The sequence below is a fragment of the Polistes fuscatus genome, unplaced genomic scaffold (assembly GCF_010416935.1).
Source record: "Polistes fuscatus isolate 324 unplaced genomic scaffold, CU_Pfus_HIC Scaffold3, whole genome shotgun sequence".
NCBI classification, from domain to species: domain Eukaryota; kingdom Metazoa; phylum Arthropoda; class Insecta; order Hymenoptera; family Vespidae; genus Polistes; species Polistes fuscatus.
Window position 1 is genome coordinate 8,278,129 of NW_025113107.1, and position 20,497 is coordinate 8,298,625.

The following is a 20,497-nucleotide window of genomic DNA, read 5'->3' on the forward strand; positions in this document are numbered from 1 at the left end:
AACAGGGGCAGTGCTTCTCAAATATTGCATATAAAATTTTATTTTTAATTAATAATTAAAATAATAAAATGTCAATAAAGTAATAAAAGTTATAGAAATTTCTACAAATATAAAAATATAATATTTCTTTTCAAAATAACAATAACACAATGTTGTTAACTAAAAACTAAAAACTAACCGTTTTTAAACTAAAATATAAACTGATCTTTTTACCAACAATGGTTCCACAATATATTTTTACACTCTTTAAAATTCTACGGTCCGAAAAAGTTTGAATACAACGACTTTTATACAATCTTTTGCATTTACATATTCTATATTTAAATTGAATAAAGAGAGTATGTGACGTAACTTTGACAATGCGTCTCATTATTTGATAATTCATCTAATTTTTTTCTTTTTTTCTATGCCCATTTTTTTTTCTTTTATGTACTTACCTACGATCAGAGAAAAAAAAGTGTTGGTTGAAAGATTTTGTCAAACTGTCGATATTATGATGTAGACTCCATTAATTGCCTTAATGATGTTATTTCTTATTTGATGATTTCTTTTCTTCGATATATGTAATTTGAAAATAAAAATTATATTTCAAGTTTTATAAGCTTTTGAATAAAAAAACTAATAGACAGAGTATTCATTAAGATTGAGAGATATTTAAGATTTAAATAGAAATAGAGAAGAAGACAAAAGTGTCATTAAGATTAAAAGCTAATAGAAAAGTTGGTAATAATTATATAATTATGAATTTAATACTTATTTTCATAAAAATAAATAAAAGTATCTTACTCTTATATAGATATAAGTAACATATGAAGTTAAACTAAATAGATTTTGCAATAATTAAATTAAAAGACAAATAACGTCTTTTTGTTCTTTTCGATTTAAAGTGTTAGGTCAAAGTAACGATTTTGCAAATACGTACCTACTTCTCTGTAAACACAAAGAACAATAGAGATAAGGAAATAATTTATACATATAGAAGTTGAAGTACATTCGCATAAAAACCTAAGCTTATGATACCACGTGTTCGGTTATATCCCTGTTTATAGATTCGCAACCTGTAAGCATCCAGTTATTCAAAAATCAAATATTTTTCGGTTGGAAATAACGACACAGTATACAAATAGATTTGCTTGATTAAAGCCTTACGAAATCAATCGAATAATCGCGAAAGGACCCGAATTCATGTACAAATAAATAAAAAACTATCGTTTTCATGGATATACATTAAAATGTAAAATTAATTTAATAGTTAAAACCATTTTCCTGAGAAATATTTTATTTTGATGACTAAAGTATAGGATCGTGAATAAAACAAAAAAAGAAACTTTTGTTTTTATACCGTTGTTCGATAATGTATTCTTCTCAACATTGTATAAATAGCATTTGGTATTCTGTAGAATACCTAAGTATTATCTTCAATGCCTGGGAAAAGTCCGTAACGAATCTTTTGTTTCCTACATTGTTCAAAAACGCCTGCCATTGTTAATAATGCCTACACAGTGTTCAAAAATCCTGATTTTCCAAATGGTCCATATCAACTCTACCCTAAAAAATACAACTGAGTCGTACGATGTATATTCTAGGCACAACTCTTTCAAATCAGTTGAACTGAAATAATAAAGCACAATAATGGAACGGCGCTTTATAGTATACATTTTCGTTTTGAACTCTGATAATATATACAGATATATTTAAATATTATTTGTATATACATGTGTAAATATTTTTTGTAATCTTTTATCTTTCTAACAGGAAAAAATGTGTATTATCTTGGTTTAAACTTAGGTAATCGTTGAAAAAATTATTAACATCGTTTGAAATAATAAAAATTGATTTATTTTCATAAAATACAATTGCTTAATATACTCCTACGATTATAAAATGAATAGTTTATACTAGTGATCGATAATCCAACAACAATAACAAAATTAATATCTTCTTTAACATTCATACGTTTTATAAATAATAGCATATCTTTAAGAAAGCAATTAAAACTTTATATATAGTAAAAATTATGGTTAAATATGCTATAAATCAAAAGAAAATAGCAAAGTTCAGAGCTGATTAAAATAAAGTTTTACATCGTAAATGGTAAATAAATAATTTGTTTTATGTCATACATATATTTTTAAAATAACATATTATATTTGTTCAAAAAATTAAACTTCTGAAAATAATATATATTAATTATTCAACGAATGATATTACAAAAAAAATATATTTTTTTTCTTCGAAAAATTACATTCTGTCGAAAATAAAATATTTTATTCGTTTAAAAATTGTTGAGGTTCTAGAGATAAATATTTTTCTTGTTTAAAAAGAAAAACTTAAAAAAAACTAATATATATAAGTTATTAATTTTAAAAATAGTTTAAAATGGTGTGTGAAAATCGTTTTATTTGAAAGATACTTGTACTAATATTTAGAACATTTAGCAAAGTATATTTGCAAATATTGCGAATCCTAATATAATTTCGTTTTATATTATATTAATCGTTTTCACAATTTATTTTTAACTAAAGATTTTTAAACATATAATATTTACAAAAAATTCAGTGTTATAGTATTCTCTTTTATGCAATAGATTATTCTAATAAGAAATTGTATTTAATTTTTTAGTATAAAATATAATATTTAATTTACAACAAATATAAAAAGAAATTTGATTTATTATTTAAAATACTATTTTATCTCAAATGCAAGGAAACTACTATTTCAAATAATATTTGATATATTATTTCCAGAAATATTTCCAATCGCTTCCTGAATTATTTTATCTTTACTTGTAATTTATGAAGAAAGCCACTATTTTTTTTCGGATTCGGAAAGAATTGTAGTTTATCTTCTTTTAAAAAATATTACCAATATTACAAAGATAATAATTGCCAAATTTTAAAAATATATAACAAAAAATTCTACTATCGTAGTTCCAAGCATCGTCGATTAAGATATAAAATGTTATTATATATAATGATTAAATGACAATAAATATTATATTATAATTTTACGTTAATAAATAATAATAAGATATATAGAATTAACTCACACTTAATGTTAATACAGCGTAGTAAAATTGAAGAGATGTTACAGAGTGTCTTTCTCCCTAAACATTTTTTTTACCTAATTTCATCCATAAGAAAAATGACATTATTTAACACTCACCGCTTTATATTGTTTTAGTATAGCTCCTAAAACAGTATAATCATGATTGCAATGAGAAAAAAATATCTTCTGATAAAAATCACTATACTTATAATATTACATTCCTTAGAAATCTGCCAAAACCTCTGTGCTCGTTTAATTTAATTCCTCTCTATAGTCTAGTTCTGAAGGTGGAGGAATGGATGGACAAAATTGTTCAATGGTCATATTGTACAAAGGAAGATCCATGTTCTTACATTTTACATTATTTAGATCCTTATAATTAAAACGCATTATTTTGACGTATTCAAATACATATTTTGTATCGCAATTACATATAAGTGGATTCCCACTTAAAGTAAATTCTTTAAAAGGACTAGTAGTAAAGTAGCTCATCACGTTTTCGTCTAATTTTGATATATTATTATTATGCAATTCTAATACCTATAAAAGGAAAAGAAAGAAACAGAAAAATTTGTTAATTACTTCTCATGAAAGAAAGAAAAAATAATAGAATAAAGAATAACTTACTGTGAGACTTTTTGATAATTTGTCGACCGTTATTTGAGAAATATTGTTATTAGATAACAATAAACCTGTTACGTTTATTGGTTCCAAAGCTTCAATTGATGGTATCTCCGTTAAAAAATTCCCGGTAAGATTTAATATTAAAGGATAATTTCCCACGAAATTAACTTTTAACTGGTCTATCAAGAAAACAGACATATTTATGTCTGAACAATCTAAAACTCGAGTTCTGTCGTAAGGTCTTATACTACAAATACAACCAAATTGACAGTTTTCTAGAGTTTTAAAGTATTCGTGTTCAAGACATTTATAGGTGGTATGATCCAGTTGATTTATTTTTGGCCCCTCCAATCCATTAGAGTGTTTACAAGTTAAATTATCCACCCTAATATCAATGTAATTATAAACATTAATGGGCATATCATTGTTTAAATAACGCAAAAGATCATACAAGTTACAATCACATAATAACGGATTATGTTGCACGTAGATAACAACGTCACGTTCTTTAGTTTGACCAATTGCCAAGTTCTCGATATTGTATAGCACAATATTTCTTATATTATTATATCTTAGATCAACTCGAATCTTTTCTGACGGAAAAATCAAGTTACTCGCCTATAAAAAAAAAAGAAATAGAATCGAATACAAACGATTATTGAAGTCAAAATAATTGTTTTCTTTTTCGATCATATCATTTTGATTCATTAAAATAATAATACTTTAATATATGTATGAATAATAAAATTTGACAATTACCGATATGGTATTTATTTGGTTATGACTCAAATCTAATAATCTTAAGTAAAATTTATTAGTCGGCAAATAGGAAAAGAAATGTTCTATTTCATTATTCGATAAATGCAATTCTTTGAGAAGATTATTATAAAAAAAAGGAGTCTGTTTTATATTTGTATAGTTTAACTGTAGCTGATTATAAGAGAACCTAGCAATGGTTAGATTTCTAATGGTAGATAAAGCCGCATGTTCGATGTGTTTCAGTTGATTTCTTTCCATGTTTAGTTCAGTCAAAGATGTCAAACCTTCAAACAGATATCTAAAACATATTCATATTTTAAATAAAAAAAAATTAATGACAAATAAATCTTTTATAAATTGCATGATAATGTACCTTGATATAGAAACAAAACGATTTATGGACAAGTCGAGCAGTTTTAATTTTTTCAAATCTTTAAAAATTCCTTCAGGAAGAGTATCAATCATGTTGTTATTAATTATGAGTTTTTCAACATTTAGTAGACCTCTAAAGATATTTTGGGGTAAAGTTTCAAGAAAATTGTGATTCAAAGAGATATATTTTAATGATGATGAGTTCCAGAAAAGATTTTCTGTTAGATTTACAAATGCATTACTGCTCAAAACGACTTCTTCTAGTTCTTCTAAATTCGACAAAAAATAATCTGGCAGTGTTGGTATAAATATTTTGTTACGATAAAGTAATACTTCTCGTACTTTTTTATTTTTATCAAACAATTTTGGTGGAATAGAGAGAAATTTATTATAAGATAAATCAATTATTTCTAATCTCTTTAATTTATGAAAAATTAATTCCGGTAACTTCGATAACGAATTTATTCCTAGGTTCAAATTTTTTAATGATGGTAGATCGTCAAATATTTTGTTATCGAGTTCTACTAATTCATTTCCCATAAGGTCTAGTAACTCTAGAGACTGTAAATAATCAAATAATCCAGGGACGAGCTCTTTCATATTATTTCCATGTAACTCAAGCCCTTTAAGATACGGTGTTGCTTCGAAAATATTCATTGGTAGTATAAGATTATTTACAGACATATCAAGATATTCCAATTTGTATAAATCCCAAAACAAATCATATGAAATATTAGTTAAACCGTTATGGGATAAATTTAATTTTGTCACATTTGAAAATTCTTGAAGATGCTCTCTTTTGAGTGTATCGTTAAGTTTTTTAAAAGATTGAAAGGTCAATGTATTTGTATCTTCTACTCCTAATTTTTTGACCAAATTTTTTAGTTGTGTTTGGTAATTCGCAATGTTTAAACTCCAGCGAATTGAGTATCTTTCCTGATTGTTCGCTCGTTAAATTAAAGTTTTTCCATCCTCCCATTTCTTTACAATCGATCTGGTACAAATTTTCAATTAACTTTATTTAAAGAAAATAGGAAGTTTATTTATTGAACAACATATAAAATATTAGGTCCAGAATCAAAACTTTTTCATTTCAGACTACTTATTCGACATAGTTATAAATATTGCAATATAATTTGTGTTAGAGTTAAATTGAATTAAACCGTGTTGCAATAAATTAATAAGCTATTAAGTATATACCTGCAAATCTGACCATGCTTTAACGCTTATGCCAAACTTCGGACCGTATAATGAATTGTGAAGAATGTTTATCTTGTTTAAATCATTTACCAAGCATTGACAAGCTGTATTCTTCTCGCATGGATCAGTATTAGCGTTAATTGTTGTAAAGATAAGGAAAAATCTAATTAAGAATATGGTAGTCATTGTTTGTTACCAGTCCTCTAAAAAAGAAAAGAACTAATGTAAGATACTATAAGGAGAAACTGTAGTAATTGCAATAAAACTTTCTTTAGTATTTCTTGAAATTATAGATAATAAAAAATTTGTAGGTAAAATTATAAATTTAAATTCCGATTATTAAATGTGTTACAGTCATTTTAAGGAGACCAGATGGCATGACCGATTAAACAATAAATAATATTTTAGTACCTAACAATAAGGTTTTATTTTATTGCAAAAAATCAATTTTCCATGAAAAATGATAAAAGATTTCGTGAGATACCCAACAGGGGCGGTGCTTCTCAAATATTGCATATAAAATTTTATTTTTAATTAATAATTAAAATAATAAAATGTCAATAAAGTAATAAAAGTTATAGAAATTTCCACAAATATAAAAATATAATATTTCTTTTCAAAATAACAATAACACAATGTTGTTAACTAAAAACTAAAAACTAAACTTTTAAAACTAAAATATAAACTGATCTTTTTACCAACAATGGTTCCACAAAATATTTTTACTTCTTCTTCTTCTTCTACGGTCCGAAAAAGTTTGAATACAACGACTTTTATACAATCTTTTGCATTTACATATTCTATATTTAGATTGAATAAAGAGAGTATGATGCGTATCTTTGACTATGCGTCTTATTTTTTTAATAATTCATCTAATTTTTTTCTTTTTTTCTATGCCCATTTTTTTTTTTTTTTATGTACTTACCTACGATCAAAGAAAAAAAAGTGTTGGTTGAACGATTTTGTCAAACTGTCGATATTATGATGTAGACTCCATTACTTGCCTCAATGATGTTATTTCTTATTTGATGATTTCTTTTCTTCGATATATGTAATTTGTAAATAAAAATTATATTTCAAATTTTATAAGCTTTTGAATAAAAAAACTAAAAGACAGAATACTCATTAAAAGATTGAGAGATATTTAGGATTTAAATAGAATTAGAGAAGAAGACAAAAGTGTCATTAAGATTAAAAGCAAATAGAAAAGTTGGTAATAATTATATAATTATGAATTTAATACTTATTTTCATAACAATAAATAAAAGTATGTTACTCTTAGATAGATATAAGTAACATATGAAGTTAAACTAAATAAATTTTACAATAATTTAATTAAAAGACAAATAACGTCTTTTTGTTCTTTTCGATTTAAAATGTTAGGTCAAAGTAACGATTTTGCAAATACGTACCTACTTCTCTGTAAACACGAAGAACAATAGAGATAAGGAAATAATTTATATATATAAGTTGAAGTACATTTGCATAAAAACCTAAGCTTATGATACCACGTGTTAGGTTATATCCCTGTTTATAGATTCGCAACCTGTAAGCATCCAGTTATTCGAAAATCAAATATTTTTCGGTTGGAAATATCGACACACTATACAAATAGATTTGCTTGATGAAAGCCTTACGAAATCAATCGAATAATCGCGAAAGGACCCGAATTCATGTACAAATAAATAAAAAACTATCGTTTTCATGGATATACATTAAAATGTAAAATTAATTTAATAGTTAAAACCAATTTCCTGAAAAATATTTTATTTTGATGACTAAAGTATAGGATCGTGAATAAAACAAAAAAAGAAACTTTTGTTCTTGTACCGTTGTTCGATAATGTATTCTGCTCAACATTGTATAAATAGCATTTGGTATTCTGTAGAATACCTAAGTATTATCTTCAATGCCTGGGAAAAGTCCGTAACGAATCTTCTGTTACCTACATTGTTCAAAAACGCCTGCCATTTTTAATAATGCCTACACAGTGTTCAAAAATCCTGATTTTCCAAATGGTCCATATCATCTCTACCCTAAAAAATACAACTGAGTCGTACGATGTATATTCTAGGCACAACTCTTTCAAATCAGTTGAACTGAAATAATAAAGCACAATAATGGAACGGCGCATTATAGTATACATTTTCGTTTTGAACTCTGATAATATATACAGATATATTTAAATATTATTTGTATATACATGCGTAAATATTTTTTGTAATCTTTTATCTTTCTAACAGGAAAAAATGTGTATTATCTTGGTATAAACTTAGGTAATCATTGAAAAAATTATTAACATCGTTTGAAATATTAAAAATTGATTTATTTTCATAAAATACAATTGTTTAATATACTCCTACGATTATAAAATGAATAGTTTATACTAGTGATCGATAATCCAACAACAATAACAAAATTAATATCTTCTTTAAAATCCATACGATTTATAAATAATAGCATATCTTTAAGAAAGCAATATTAGAACTTTATATATAGTAAAAATTATGGTTAAATATGCTATAAATCATAAGAAAATAGCAAAGTTCAGAGCTGGTTACAATAAAGTTTTACATCGTAAATGGTAAATAAATAATTTGTTTTATGTCATACATATATTTTTAAAATAACATATTATATTTGTTCAAAAAATTATACTTCTGAAAATAATATATATTAATTATTCAACGAATGATATTACAAAAAATAATATATTTTATTTCTTCGAAAAATTACATACTTTCGAAAATAAAATATTTTATTCGTTTAAAAATTGTTGAGGTTCTAGAGATAAATATTTTTCTTGTTTAAAAAGAAAAACTTAAAAAAAAGTAATATATATAAGTTATTAATTTTAAAAATTGTTTAAAATTGTGTGTGAAAACCGTTTTATTTGAAAGATACTTGTACTAAAATTTAGAACATTTAGCAAAGTATATTTGCAAATATTGCGAATCTTAATATAATTTCGTTTTATATTATATTAATCGTTTTCACAATTTATTTTTAACTAAAGATTTTTAAACATATAATATTTACAAAAAATTCAGTGTTATAGTATCCTCTTTTATGCAATAGATTATTCTAATAAGAAATTGTATTTAATTTTTTAGTATAAAATATAATATTTAATTTACAACAAATATAAAAAGAAATTTGATTTATTATTTAAAATACTATTTTATCTCAAATGCAAGGAAACTACTATTTCAAATAATATTTGATATATTATTTCCAGAAATATTTCCAATCGCTTCCTGAATTATTTTATCTTTACTTGTAATTTATGAAGAAAGCCACTATTTTTGTTCGGATTCGGAAAGAATTGTAGTTTTTCTTCTTTTAAAAAATATTACCAACATTACAAAGATAATAATTGCCAAATTTTAAAAATATATAACAAAAAATTCTACTATCGTAGTTCCAAGCATCGTCGATTAAGATATAAAATGTTATTATATATAATGATTAAATGACAATAAATATTAGATTATAATTTTACGTTAATAAATAATAATAAGATATATAGAATTAACTCACACTTAATGTTAATACAGCGTAGTAAAATTGAAGAGATGTTACAGAGTGTCTTTCTCCCTAAACATTTTTTTTACCTAATTTCATCCATAAGAAAAATGACATTATTTAACACTCACCGCTTTATATTGTTTTAGTATAGCTCCTAAAACAGTATAATCATGATTGCAATGTGAAAAAAATATCTTCTGATAAAAATCACTATACTTATATTATTACATTCCTTAGAAATCTGCGAAAACCTCTGTGCTCGTTTCATTTAATTCCTCTCTATAGTCGAGTTCTGAAGGTGGAGGAATGGATGGACAAAATTGTTCAATGGTCATATTGAACATAGGAAGATCCATGCTCTTACATTTTAATTTATTTAAATCCTTATAATGAGATAGCTTTAATTGAACGAATTTAAGTAAAATTACAGTATCGCAATCACATATAAGTGGATTCCCACTTAAAGTAAATTCTTTAAAAGGACTAGTAGTAAAGTAGCTTATCACGTTTTCGTCTAATTTTGATATATTATTATTATGCAATTCTAATACCTATAAAAGGAAAAGAAAGAAACAGAAAAATTTGTTAATTACTTCTCATGAAAGAAAGAAAAAATAATAGAATAAAGAATAACTTACTGTGAGACTTTTTGATAATTTGTCGACCGTTATTTGAGAAATATTGTATTAGATAACAATAAACCTGTTACGTTTATTGGTTCCAAAGCTTTAATTGATGGTATCTCCGTTAAAAAATTCCCGGTGAGATTTAATATTAAAGGATAATTTCCCACGAAATTTACATTCATCTTGTCGATCAGGAAAACAGACATATTTCTGTTTGAACAATCTAAACTCGAGTTCTGTCGTAAGGTCTTATACTACAAATACAACCAATCCAGTTGATTTTTTTTGGCCCCTCCAATCCATTAGAGTGTTTACAAGTTAAATTATCCACCCTAATATCAATGTAGAATGTAACATTAATGGGCATATCATTGTTGAAAATAACGCAAAAGATCATACAAGTTACAATCACATAATAACCGGATTATGTTGCACGTAGATAACAACCGTCACGTTCTTTAGTTAGATCAACTCGAATCTTTTCTGACGGTAAAATCAAGTTACTCGCCTATAAAAAAAAAAAGAATAGAATTGAATACAAACGATTATTGAAGTCAAAATAATTGTTTTCTTTTTCGATCATATCATTTTGATTCATTAAAATAATAATACTTTAATATATGTTTAGATCAACTCGAATCTTTTCTGACGGTAAAATCAAGTTACTCGCCTATAAAAAAAAAAAGAAGATAGATTGAATACAAACGATTATTGAAGTCAAAAATAATTGTTTTTTTTTGTCGATCATATCATTTGATTCATTAAAATAATAAACTTTAATATTGTATGAATAATAAAATTTGACAATTAACCGATATGGTATTTATTTGGTTTGACTCAAATCTAATAATCTTAAGTAAATTTATTAGTCGGCAAATAGGAAAAGAAATGTTCTATTTCATTATTCGATAAATGCAATTCTTTGAGATTATTATAAAAAAAGGAGTCGTATTATATTTGTTAGTTTAACTGTAGCTGATATAAGAGAACCTAGCAATGGTTAGATTTTCTATGGTAGTAAAGCCGCATGTTCGATGTGTTTCAGTTGATTTCTTTCCATGTTTAGTTCAGTCAAAGATGTCAAACTTCAAACAGATATCTAAAACATATTCATATTTTAAATAAAAAAAAATTAATGACAAATAAATCTTTTATAAATTGCATAATAATGTACCTGATATAGAAACAAAACGATTCATGACAGTCGAGCAGTTTTAATTTTTTCAAATCTTTAAAAATTCCTTCAGGAAGAGTATCAATCATGTTGTTATTAATTATGAGTTTTTCAACATTTAGTAACCTCTAAAGATATTTTGGGGTAAAGTTTCAAGAAAATTGTTATTCAAAGAGATATATTTTAATGATGATGAGTTCCAGAAAAGATTTTCTGTTAGATTTACAAATGCATTACTGCTCAAAACGACTTCTTCTAGTTCTTCTAAATTCGACAAAAAATAATCTGGCAGTGTTGGTATAAATATTTTGTTACGATAAAGTAATACTTGTCGTACTTTTTTATTTTTATCAACAATTTTGGTGGAATAGAGAGAAATTTATTATAGATAAATCAATTATTTCTAATCTCTTTAATTTATGAAAAAATTAATTCCGGTAACTTCGATAACGAATTTAGTTCCTAGGTTTCATATTTTTAATGATGATAGATCGTCAAATATTTTGTTATCGAGTTCTACTATTCATTTCCCACAAGGTCTAGTAACTCTAGAGACTGAATAATCAAATAATCCAGGGGACGAGCTCTTTCATATTATTTCCATTTAACTCAAGTCCCTTAAGATACGGTGTTGCTTGGAAAATATTCATTGGTAGTATAAGATTATTTACAGACATATCAAGATATTCCAATTTGTATAAATCCCAAAACAAATCATATGAAATATTAGTTAAACCGTTATGGGATAAATTTAATTTTGTCACATTTGAAAATTCTTGAAGATGCTCTCTTTGAGTGTATCGTTAAGTTTTTTTAAAAGATTGAAAGGTCAATGTATTTGTATCTTCTACTCCTAATTTTTTGACCAAATTTTTTATTGTAGTTTGTGTTTTGGTAATTCGCAATGTTTAAACTCCAGCGAATTGAGTATCTTTCCTGATTGTTCGCTCGTTAAATTAAAGTTTTTCCATCCTCCCATTTCTTTACATCGATCTGGTACAAATTTTCAATTAACTTTATTTAAAGAAAATAGGAGTTTATTCAGGAACACATATAAAATATAGGTCCAGAATTAAACTTTTTCATTTCAGACTACTTATACGACATAGTAATAAATATTGCAATATAATTTGTGTTAGAGTTAAATTGAATTAAACCGAGTTGCAATAAATTAATAAGCTATTAAGTATATACCTGCAAATCTGACCATGCTTTAACGCTTATGCCAAACTTCGGACCGTATAATGAATTGTGAAGAATGTTTATCTTGTTTAAATCATTTACCAAGCATTGACAAGCTGTATTCTTCTCGCATGGATCAGTATTAGCGTTAATTGTTGTAAAGATAAGGAAAAATCTAATTAAGAATATGGTAGTCATTGTTTGTTACCAGTCCTCTAAAAAAGAAAAGAACTAATGTAAGATACTATAAGGAGAAACTGTAGTAATTGCAATAAAACTTTCTTTAGTATTTCTTGAAATTATAGATAATAAAAAATTTGTAGGTAAAATTATAAATTTAAATTCCGATAATTAAATGTGTTACAGTCATTTTAAGGAGACCAGATGGCATGACCGATTAAACAATAAATAATATTTTAGTACCTAACAATAAGGTTTTATTTTATTGCAAAAAATCAATTTTCCATGAAAAATGATAAAAGATTTCGTGAGATACCCAACAGGGGCGGTGCTTCTCAAATATTGCATATAAAATTTTATTTTTAATTAATAATTAAAATAATAAAATGTCAATAAAGTAATAAAAGTTATAGAAATTTCCACAAATATAAAAATATAATATTTCTTTTCAAAATAACAATAACACAATGTTGTTAACTATAAACTAAAAACTAACCTTTTTAAACTGAAATATAAACTGATCTTTTTACCAACAATTGTTCCACAATATATTTTTACTTCTTCTTCTTCTTCTACGGTCCGAAAAAGTTTGAATACAACGACTTTTATACAATCTTTTGCATTTACATATTCTATATTTAGATTGAATAAAGAGAGTATGATGCGTATCTTTGACTATGCGTCTTATTTTTTTAATAATTCATCTAATTTTTTTCTTTTTTTCTATGCCCATTTTTTTTATGTACTTACCTACGATCAAAGAAAAAAAAGTGTTGGTTGAACGATTTTGTCAAACTGTCGATATTATGATGTAGACTCCATTACTTGCCTCAATGATGTTATTTCTTATTTGATGATTTCTTTTCTTCGATATATGTAATTTGTAAATAAAAATTATATTTCAAATTTTATAAGCTTTTGAATAAAAAACTAAAAGACAGAATACTCATTAAAAGATTGAGAGATATTTAAGATTTAAATAGAAATAGAGAAGAAGACAAAAGTGTCATTAAGATTAAAAGCTAATAGAAAAGTTGGTAATAATTTATAATTATGAATTTAATACTTATTTTCATAACAATAAATAAAAGTATGTTACTCTTAGATAGATATAAGTAACATATGAAGTTAAACTAAATAAATTTTACAATAATTTAATTAAAGACAAATAACGTCTTTTTGTTCTTTTCGATTTAAAATGTTAGGTCAAAGTAACGATTTTGCAAATACGTACCTACTTCTCTGTAAACACGAAGAACAATAGAGATAAGGAAATAATTTATATATATAAGTTGAAGTACATTTGCATAAAAACCTAAGCTTATGATACCACGTGTTAGGTTATATCCCTGTTTATAGATTCGCAACCTGTAAGCATCCAGTTATTCGAAAATCAAATATTTTTCGGTTGGAAATATCGACACACTATACAAATAGATTTGCTTGATGAAAGCATTACGAAATCAATCGAATAATCGCGAAAGGACCCGAATTCATGTACAAATAAATAAAAAACTATCGTTTTCATGGATATACATTAAAATGTAAAATTAATTTAATAGTTAAAACCAATTTCCTGAAAAATATTTTATTTTGATGACTAAAGTATAGGATCGTGAATAAAACAAAAAAGAAACTTTTGTTCTTGTACCGTTGTTCGATAATGTATTCTGCTCAACATTGTATAAATAGCATTTGGTATTCTGTAGAATACCTAAGTATTATCTTCAATGCCTGGGAAAAGTCCGTAACGAATCTTCTGTTACCTACATTGTTCAAAAACGCCTGCCATTTTAATAATGCCTACACAGTGTTCAAAAATCCTGATTTTCCAAATGGTCCATATCATCTCTACCCTAAAAAATACAACTGAGTCGTACGATGTATATTCTAGGCACAACTCTTTCAAATCAGTTGAACTGAAATAATAAAGCACAATAATGGAACGGCGCATTATAGTATACATTTTCGTTTTGAACTCTGATAATATATACAGATATATTTAAATATTATTTGTATATACATGCGTAATATTTTTTGTAATCTTTTATCTTTCTAACAGGAAAAAATGTGTATTATCTTGGTATAAACTTAGGTAATCATTGAAAAAATTATTAACATCGTTTGAAATATTAAAAATTGATTTATTTTCATAAAATACAATTGTTTAATATACTCCTACGATTATATAAAATGAATAGTTTATACTAGTGATCGATAATCCAACGACAATAACAAAATTAATATATTCTTTAGAATCCATACGATTTTTAAAAAATAGCATATCCTTATGAAAGCAATTAGAACTTTATATATAGTAAAAATTATGGTTAAATATGCTATAAACCGCAAGAAAATAACAAAGTTTAGATCTAGTTATAATAATGTTTTACTTCGTTAAAGGTAAATAAATAATATGTTTTATGTCATACATATATTTTTATAAATAACATATTATATTTGTTCAACAAATGATACTTCTGAAAATAATATATATCACTTATTCAACGAATGATATTACAAAAAATAATATATTTTATTTCTTCGGAAAATTATATATTTTTAAAGAAAAAATATTTTATTTGTTAAAAAATGTTTAGGTTCTTAAAAATAAACATTTTTCTTCTTTAAAAAGAAAAACTTTCGAAAAAAAAAATATAAATATGTTATTAATTGTAAAATTTGTTTAAAATGATGTGTGAAAACGTTTTATTTGAAAGACACTTGTACTAAAATTTAGAACATTTAGAAAAGTTTATTTGAAAATATTGCGAATTTAACTATAACTTCGTTTTACATTATGTTATTCGTTCTCACAATTTAGTTTAAACTAAAGATTGTCAAACATATAATATTTATTAAAAATTCAGTGTTATATTATTTTTTATTTTATGCATTAGATTATTGTAATAAAATATTGTATTTTATTTTTTAGAATAAAATATAATATTTTATTTACAATAAATATAAAAATATAATATAAAATTCTATTTTATCTCAAATGCAAAGATATAACTATTTGAAATAATATTTGATATATTATTTTCAGAAATATTTCCCGTCGCTTCCTGAATTTTTTTATTTTTACTTGTAATTTATGTAGAAAGCTACTATTTTTGTTCGGATACGGAAAGAATTGTAGTTTTTCTTATTTTAAAAAGTATTACCAACATTACAGAGATAATAATTGCCAAATTTTCAAAATATATAAAAAAGAATTCTACTATCGTTGTTCCAAGCATCGTCGATTAAGATATAAAAAATTATTATATATAATGATTAAATGACAATAAATATAAGATTATAATTTTACGTGAAAAAATAATAATAAGATATATAGAATTAACTTACACTTAATGTTAATACAGTATAGTAAAATTTAAGAGAAGTTACAGAGTTGTCATTTTTCATAAACGTTTTATTTACCTAATTTCATCTATAAGAAAAATGACAATATTTACACTCCCTGCTTTATATTGTTTTAGTATGGTTGCTAAAACAATATAATCATGATTGCAATGAGAAAAAAATATCTTCTGATAAAAATCACTATACTTATATTATTACATTCCTTAGAAATCTGCCAAAACCTCTGTACTCGTTTCATTTAATTCCTCTCTATAGTCGAGTTCTGAAGGTGGTGGAATGGATGGACAAAATTGTTCAATGGTCATATTGAACATAGGAAGATCCATGCTCTTACATTTTAATTTATCTAAATCCTTATAATGAGATCGTTTTAATTGAACGAATTTAAGTAAAATTACAGTATCGCAATCACATATAAGTGGATTCCCACTTAAAGTAAATTCTTTAAAAGGTCTAGTAGTAAAGTAGCTCATCACGTTTTCATCTAATTTTGATATATTATTATTATGCATTTCTAATACCTATAAAAAGAAAAGAAAAAAACAGAAAAATTTGTAATTACTACTTATGAAAGAAAGAAAAAATAATAGAATAAAGAATAACTTACTGTGAGACTTTTTAATAATTTGTCGACCGTTATTTGAGAAATATTGTTATTAGATAACAATAAACCTGTTACGTTTATTGGTTTCACAGCTTCAATTGATGGTATCTCCGTTAAAAAATTCCCGGTAAGATTTAATATTAAAGGGTATTTTCCCACGAAATTTACATTCATCTTGTCGATCAAGAAAACAGACATATTTCTGTTTGAACAATCTAAAACTCGAGTTCTGTCATAAGGCCTTATACTGCAAGTACAACCAAATTGACAGTTTTCATTAATTTTAAAGTATTCGTGTTCAAGACATTTATAGGTAGTATAATTCAGTTGTTTAATTATTGGCCCGTCTATTTCATTAGAGTGTTTACAAGTTAAATTATCCACCATAATATCAATATAATTATAAACATTAATGGGCATATCATCGTTTAAGTAACGCAACAGATCATACAAGTTACAATCACATAATAACGGATTATATTGCACGAGGATGTCAACGTCACGTTTTTCAGTTTGACCCACTGCCAAGTTCTCGATATCTTTTAGCACAATATTTCTTATTTTATTATTTCTTAGATCTACTCGAATATTTTCTGACGATAAAATGAGGTCACTTGCCTATAGACGAAAAAAAAGAAATAAAATCGAATATAAACGAAAATTGAAGTAAAAATAATTGTTTTATTTTTTGATCATATCATTTTAATCCATTAAAATAATAATACTTGAGAATATGTTTGAATAATAAAATTTAATATTTACCGATATGGTACTTATTTTGTTGTGACTCAAATCTAATAATCTTAAGTAAAATTTATTTATCGACCAATGGGAATTGAAATGTTGTATGTTATTGTTCGATAAATGCAATTCTTTGAGAAAATAGTTATAAAAAAAAGGAGACTGATCTGTACTTGTATAGTTTAACTGTAGCTGATTATAAGAGAACCTAGCAATAGTTAGATTTGTAATGGTAGATAAAGCCGCAGGTTCGATATGTTTCAGTTGATTATTTTCCATGTTTAGCTCAGTCAAAGATGTCAAACCTTCAAACAGATTTCTAAAAAATATTCATATTTTAAAAAAAAAAAATTGATGACAAATAAATCTTCTATAAATTGCATAATAATGTACCTTGATATAGAATCAAAACGATTCATGGACAAGTTGATTAGTTTTAATTTTTTCAAATCTTTAAAAATTTTTTCAGGAAGAGTTTCAATCTTGTTGTTATTTATTATGAGTTTTTCAACATTTTGTAAACCTCTAAAGATATTTTGGGGTAAAGTTTTAAGAATATTATAATTCAAAGAGATATATTTTAATGATGATGAGCCCCAGAAAAGATTTTCTGTTAGATTTTCTAATGCATTACTACTCAAAACGACTTCTTCTAGATTTTCTAAATTCGCCAAAAAATTATCTGGTAGTGTTAATAAAGCTATTTTATTATCATGCAAAAATACTTTTCGCAACTCTTTATTTTGATCAAACAATTTTAATGGAATATTAAAAAAGAAATTATACGACAAATCAATTATTTCCAATCTTTTTAAATTATGAAAAATTAATTGCGGTAAATTCGATAAGAAATTCATTTTTAGGTCCAAATTTTTTAATGATGATAGATCGTCAAATATTTTGACATCGAGTTTTGTTAATGCATTTCCCTTAAGGTTAAGAGACTCTAGAAGATGTAAATCAAAAAATAATTCAGGGTCGAGCTCTTTCATATTATTTTCATTTAACTTAAGTTCCTTGAGATTCCGTATTCCTGCGAAAATATCTTTTTGTAGTATAAGATTATTTTCAGACATATCAAGGTACTCCAATCGATCAAAATACCAAAACAAATCATTTGAAATATTAGTAAAACCGTTATGGGATAAAACTAATTTTGTCACATTTGAAAATTCTTCTAGATGCTCTAGTTTTAGTGTGTCTCCAAGGTCTTTAAAAGATTGAAAGATGAGTGCTTTTGTGCCTTCCACTCCTAATTGTTTGACCAAATTTTTTATTGTAGTTGTGTTTGGTAATTCGCAATGTTTCAACTCCAGCGTATTAAGTATCTTTCCGGATTGTTCGCTCGTGAAATAAAAGTTTTTCCATCCTCCCATTTCTTTACAATCGATCTGGTACAAATTTTCAATTAACTTTATTTAAAGAAAATAGGAAGTTTATTTATTGAACAACATAAAAATATTAGGTCCAGAATTAAACTTTTTTATTTCAGACTACTTATACGACATAGTAATAAATATTGCAATATAATTTGTGTTAGAATTAAATTGAATTAAACCGAGTTGCAATAAATTAATAAGCTATTAAGTATATACCTGCAAATCTGACCATGCTTTAACGCTTATGCCAAACTTCGCACTGTTTTCTATATTATAAATAATTTTTATGTCGTTTAAATCATTTACCAAGCATTGACAAGCTAGATTCTTATCGCATGGATCAGTATTAGCGTTGATTGTTGTAAAGATAAGAAAAAATATTATTAAGAATATGGTAGTCATTATTTGTTATCAGTCCACTACAAAAGAAAAGAACAACTAATGTAAGATACTTTAAGGGGGAACACTACTGTGATAATTACAATAAAACTTTCTTTTGCATTTCTTTACGTTATACATAAGACAAAATTTGTAGGTAAAATTTTAAATTAAAATTCCGATTATTAAATGCGTTACAGTCACTTTAAGGAGACCAGATGGCATGACCGATTAAACAATAAATAATATTTTAGTACCTAACAATAAGGTTTTATTTTATTGCAAAATATCAATTATTCATGAAAAATGATATAAGATTTCGTGGGACACCCGACAGGTGCGGAGCTTCTCAAGTATTGCATATAAGATTTTATTTTTAATTATTAATTAAAATAAGAAAATGTCAATAAAGTAATAAAAGTTATAGAAATTTCCACAAATATAAAAATATAATATTTCTTTTCAAAATAACAATAACACAATGTTGTTAACTAAAAACTGAAAACAAAACTGTTGTTAACTAAAATAAAAACTAATCTTTTTACCAACAATTGTTCCATAAAATATTTTTACACTCTTTCAAATTCTACGGTCCGAAAAAGTTTGAATACAACGACTTTTATACAAACTTTTGCATTTACATATTCTATATTTAGATTGAATAAAGAGAGTATGTGATGTAACTTTGCCTATGCGTCTTATTTATTGGATAATTCATTTTATTTTTTTATTTTTTTTTTGCCCATTTTTATGTACTTACCTACGATCAGAGAAAAAAAGTGTTGGTTGAATGATTTTGTCAAACTGTCGATATTATGATGTAGACTCCATTACTTGCCTCAATGATGCTATTTCTTATTTGATGATTTCTTTTCTTCGATATATGTAATTTGTAAATAAAAATTATATTTCAAATTTTATAAGCTTTTGAATAAAAAAACTAAAAGACAGAATACTCATTAAAAGATTGAGAGATATTTAAGATTTAAATAGAAAGAGTGAAGAAGATAAAAGTGTCATTAAGATTAGAAGCTAATAGAAAAGTTGGTAATAATTTATATAATGATGAATTTAATACTTACTTTCATAACAATAAATAAGATATCTTACTCTTAGATAGATATAAGTAACATATGAAGTTAAACTAAATAGATTTTACAATAATTAAATTAAAAGACAAATAACGTCTTTTTGTTCTTTTCGATTTAAAATGTTAGGTCAAAATAACGATTTTGCAAATACGTACCTACTTCTCTGTAAACACGAAGAACAATAGAGATAGGGAAATAATTTATACATATAGAAGTTGAAGTACATTCGCATAAAAACTTAA

At 25.0% G+C, this 20,497-nt stretch overlaps 2 protein-coding genes across 2 annotated transcripts; both read right to left on the reverse strand.

Annotated features, from left to right (window-relative positions):
• Nucleotides 1–3,300: 3,300 nt before the first annotated feature.
• LOC122519313 (phospholipase A2 inhibitor beta-like) lies at nt 3,301–6,189 on the reverse strand. Its single transcript, XM_043638684.1, has 6 exons — nt 6,004–6,189; nt 5,662–5,797; nt 4,805–5,072; nt 4,598–4,729; nt 3,676–4,057; nt 3,301–3,588 (listed from the first exon to the last, which is right to left on the reverse strand). The coding sequence occupies exons 1-6, from the start codon at nt 6,187–6,189 to the stop codon at nt 3,301–3,303; spliced, it is 1,392 nt and encodes a 463-aa protein (XP_043494619.1).
• Nucleotides 6,190–16,196: 10,007 nt separating this feature from the next.
• On the reverse strand, nt 16,197–19,188 carry LOC122519314 (protein toll-like). The gene is made up of 6 exons (XM_043638685.1): nt 19,003–19,188; nt 18,313–18,798; nt 17,801–18,195; nt 17,429–17,726; nt 16,670–17,284; nt 16,197–16,583 (listed from the first exon to the last, which is right to left on the reverse strand). The coding sequence occupies exons 1-6, from the start codon at nt 19,186–19,188 to the stop codon at nt 16,266–16,268; spliced, it is 2,298 nt and encodes a 765-aa protein (XP_043494620.1). The 3' UTR covers nt 16,197–16,265.
• Between the last annotated feature and the right edge of the window lie 1,309 nt (nt 19,189–20,497).

Excerpts from the sequence above, each read along its gene's own strand:
- LOC122519313 (XM_043638684.1), bottom strand. The coding sequence starts at position 6,189 with ATGACTACCATATTCTTAATTAGATTTTTCCTTATCTTTACAACAATT. Across the intron at positions 4,730-4,804 it reads CGTTTTGTTTCTATATCAAG|ATATCTGTTTGAAGGTTTGA; the intron begins GTACATTATCAT and ends AATATGTTTTAG. Across the intron at positions 4,058-4,597 it reads TTCTCTTATAATCAGCTACA|GGTGGATAATTTAACTTGTA; the intron begins GTTAAACTATAC and ends CATTGATATTAG.
- LOC122519314 (XM_043638685.1), bottom strand. The coding sequence starts at position 19,188 with ATGACTACCATATTCTTAATAATATTTTTTCTTATCTTTACAACAATC. Across the intron at positions 17,727-17,800 it reads CGTTTTGATTCTATATCAAG|AAATCTGTTTGAAGGTTTGA; the intron begins GTACATTATTAT and ends AATATTTTTTAG. Across the intron at positions 17,285-17,428 it reads ACAAAATAAGTACCATATCG|GCAAGTGACCTCATTTTATC; the intron begins GTAAATATTAAA and ends TTTCGTCTATAG.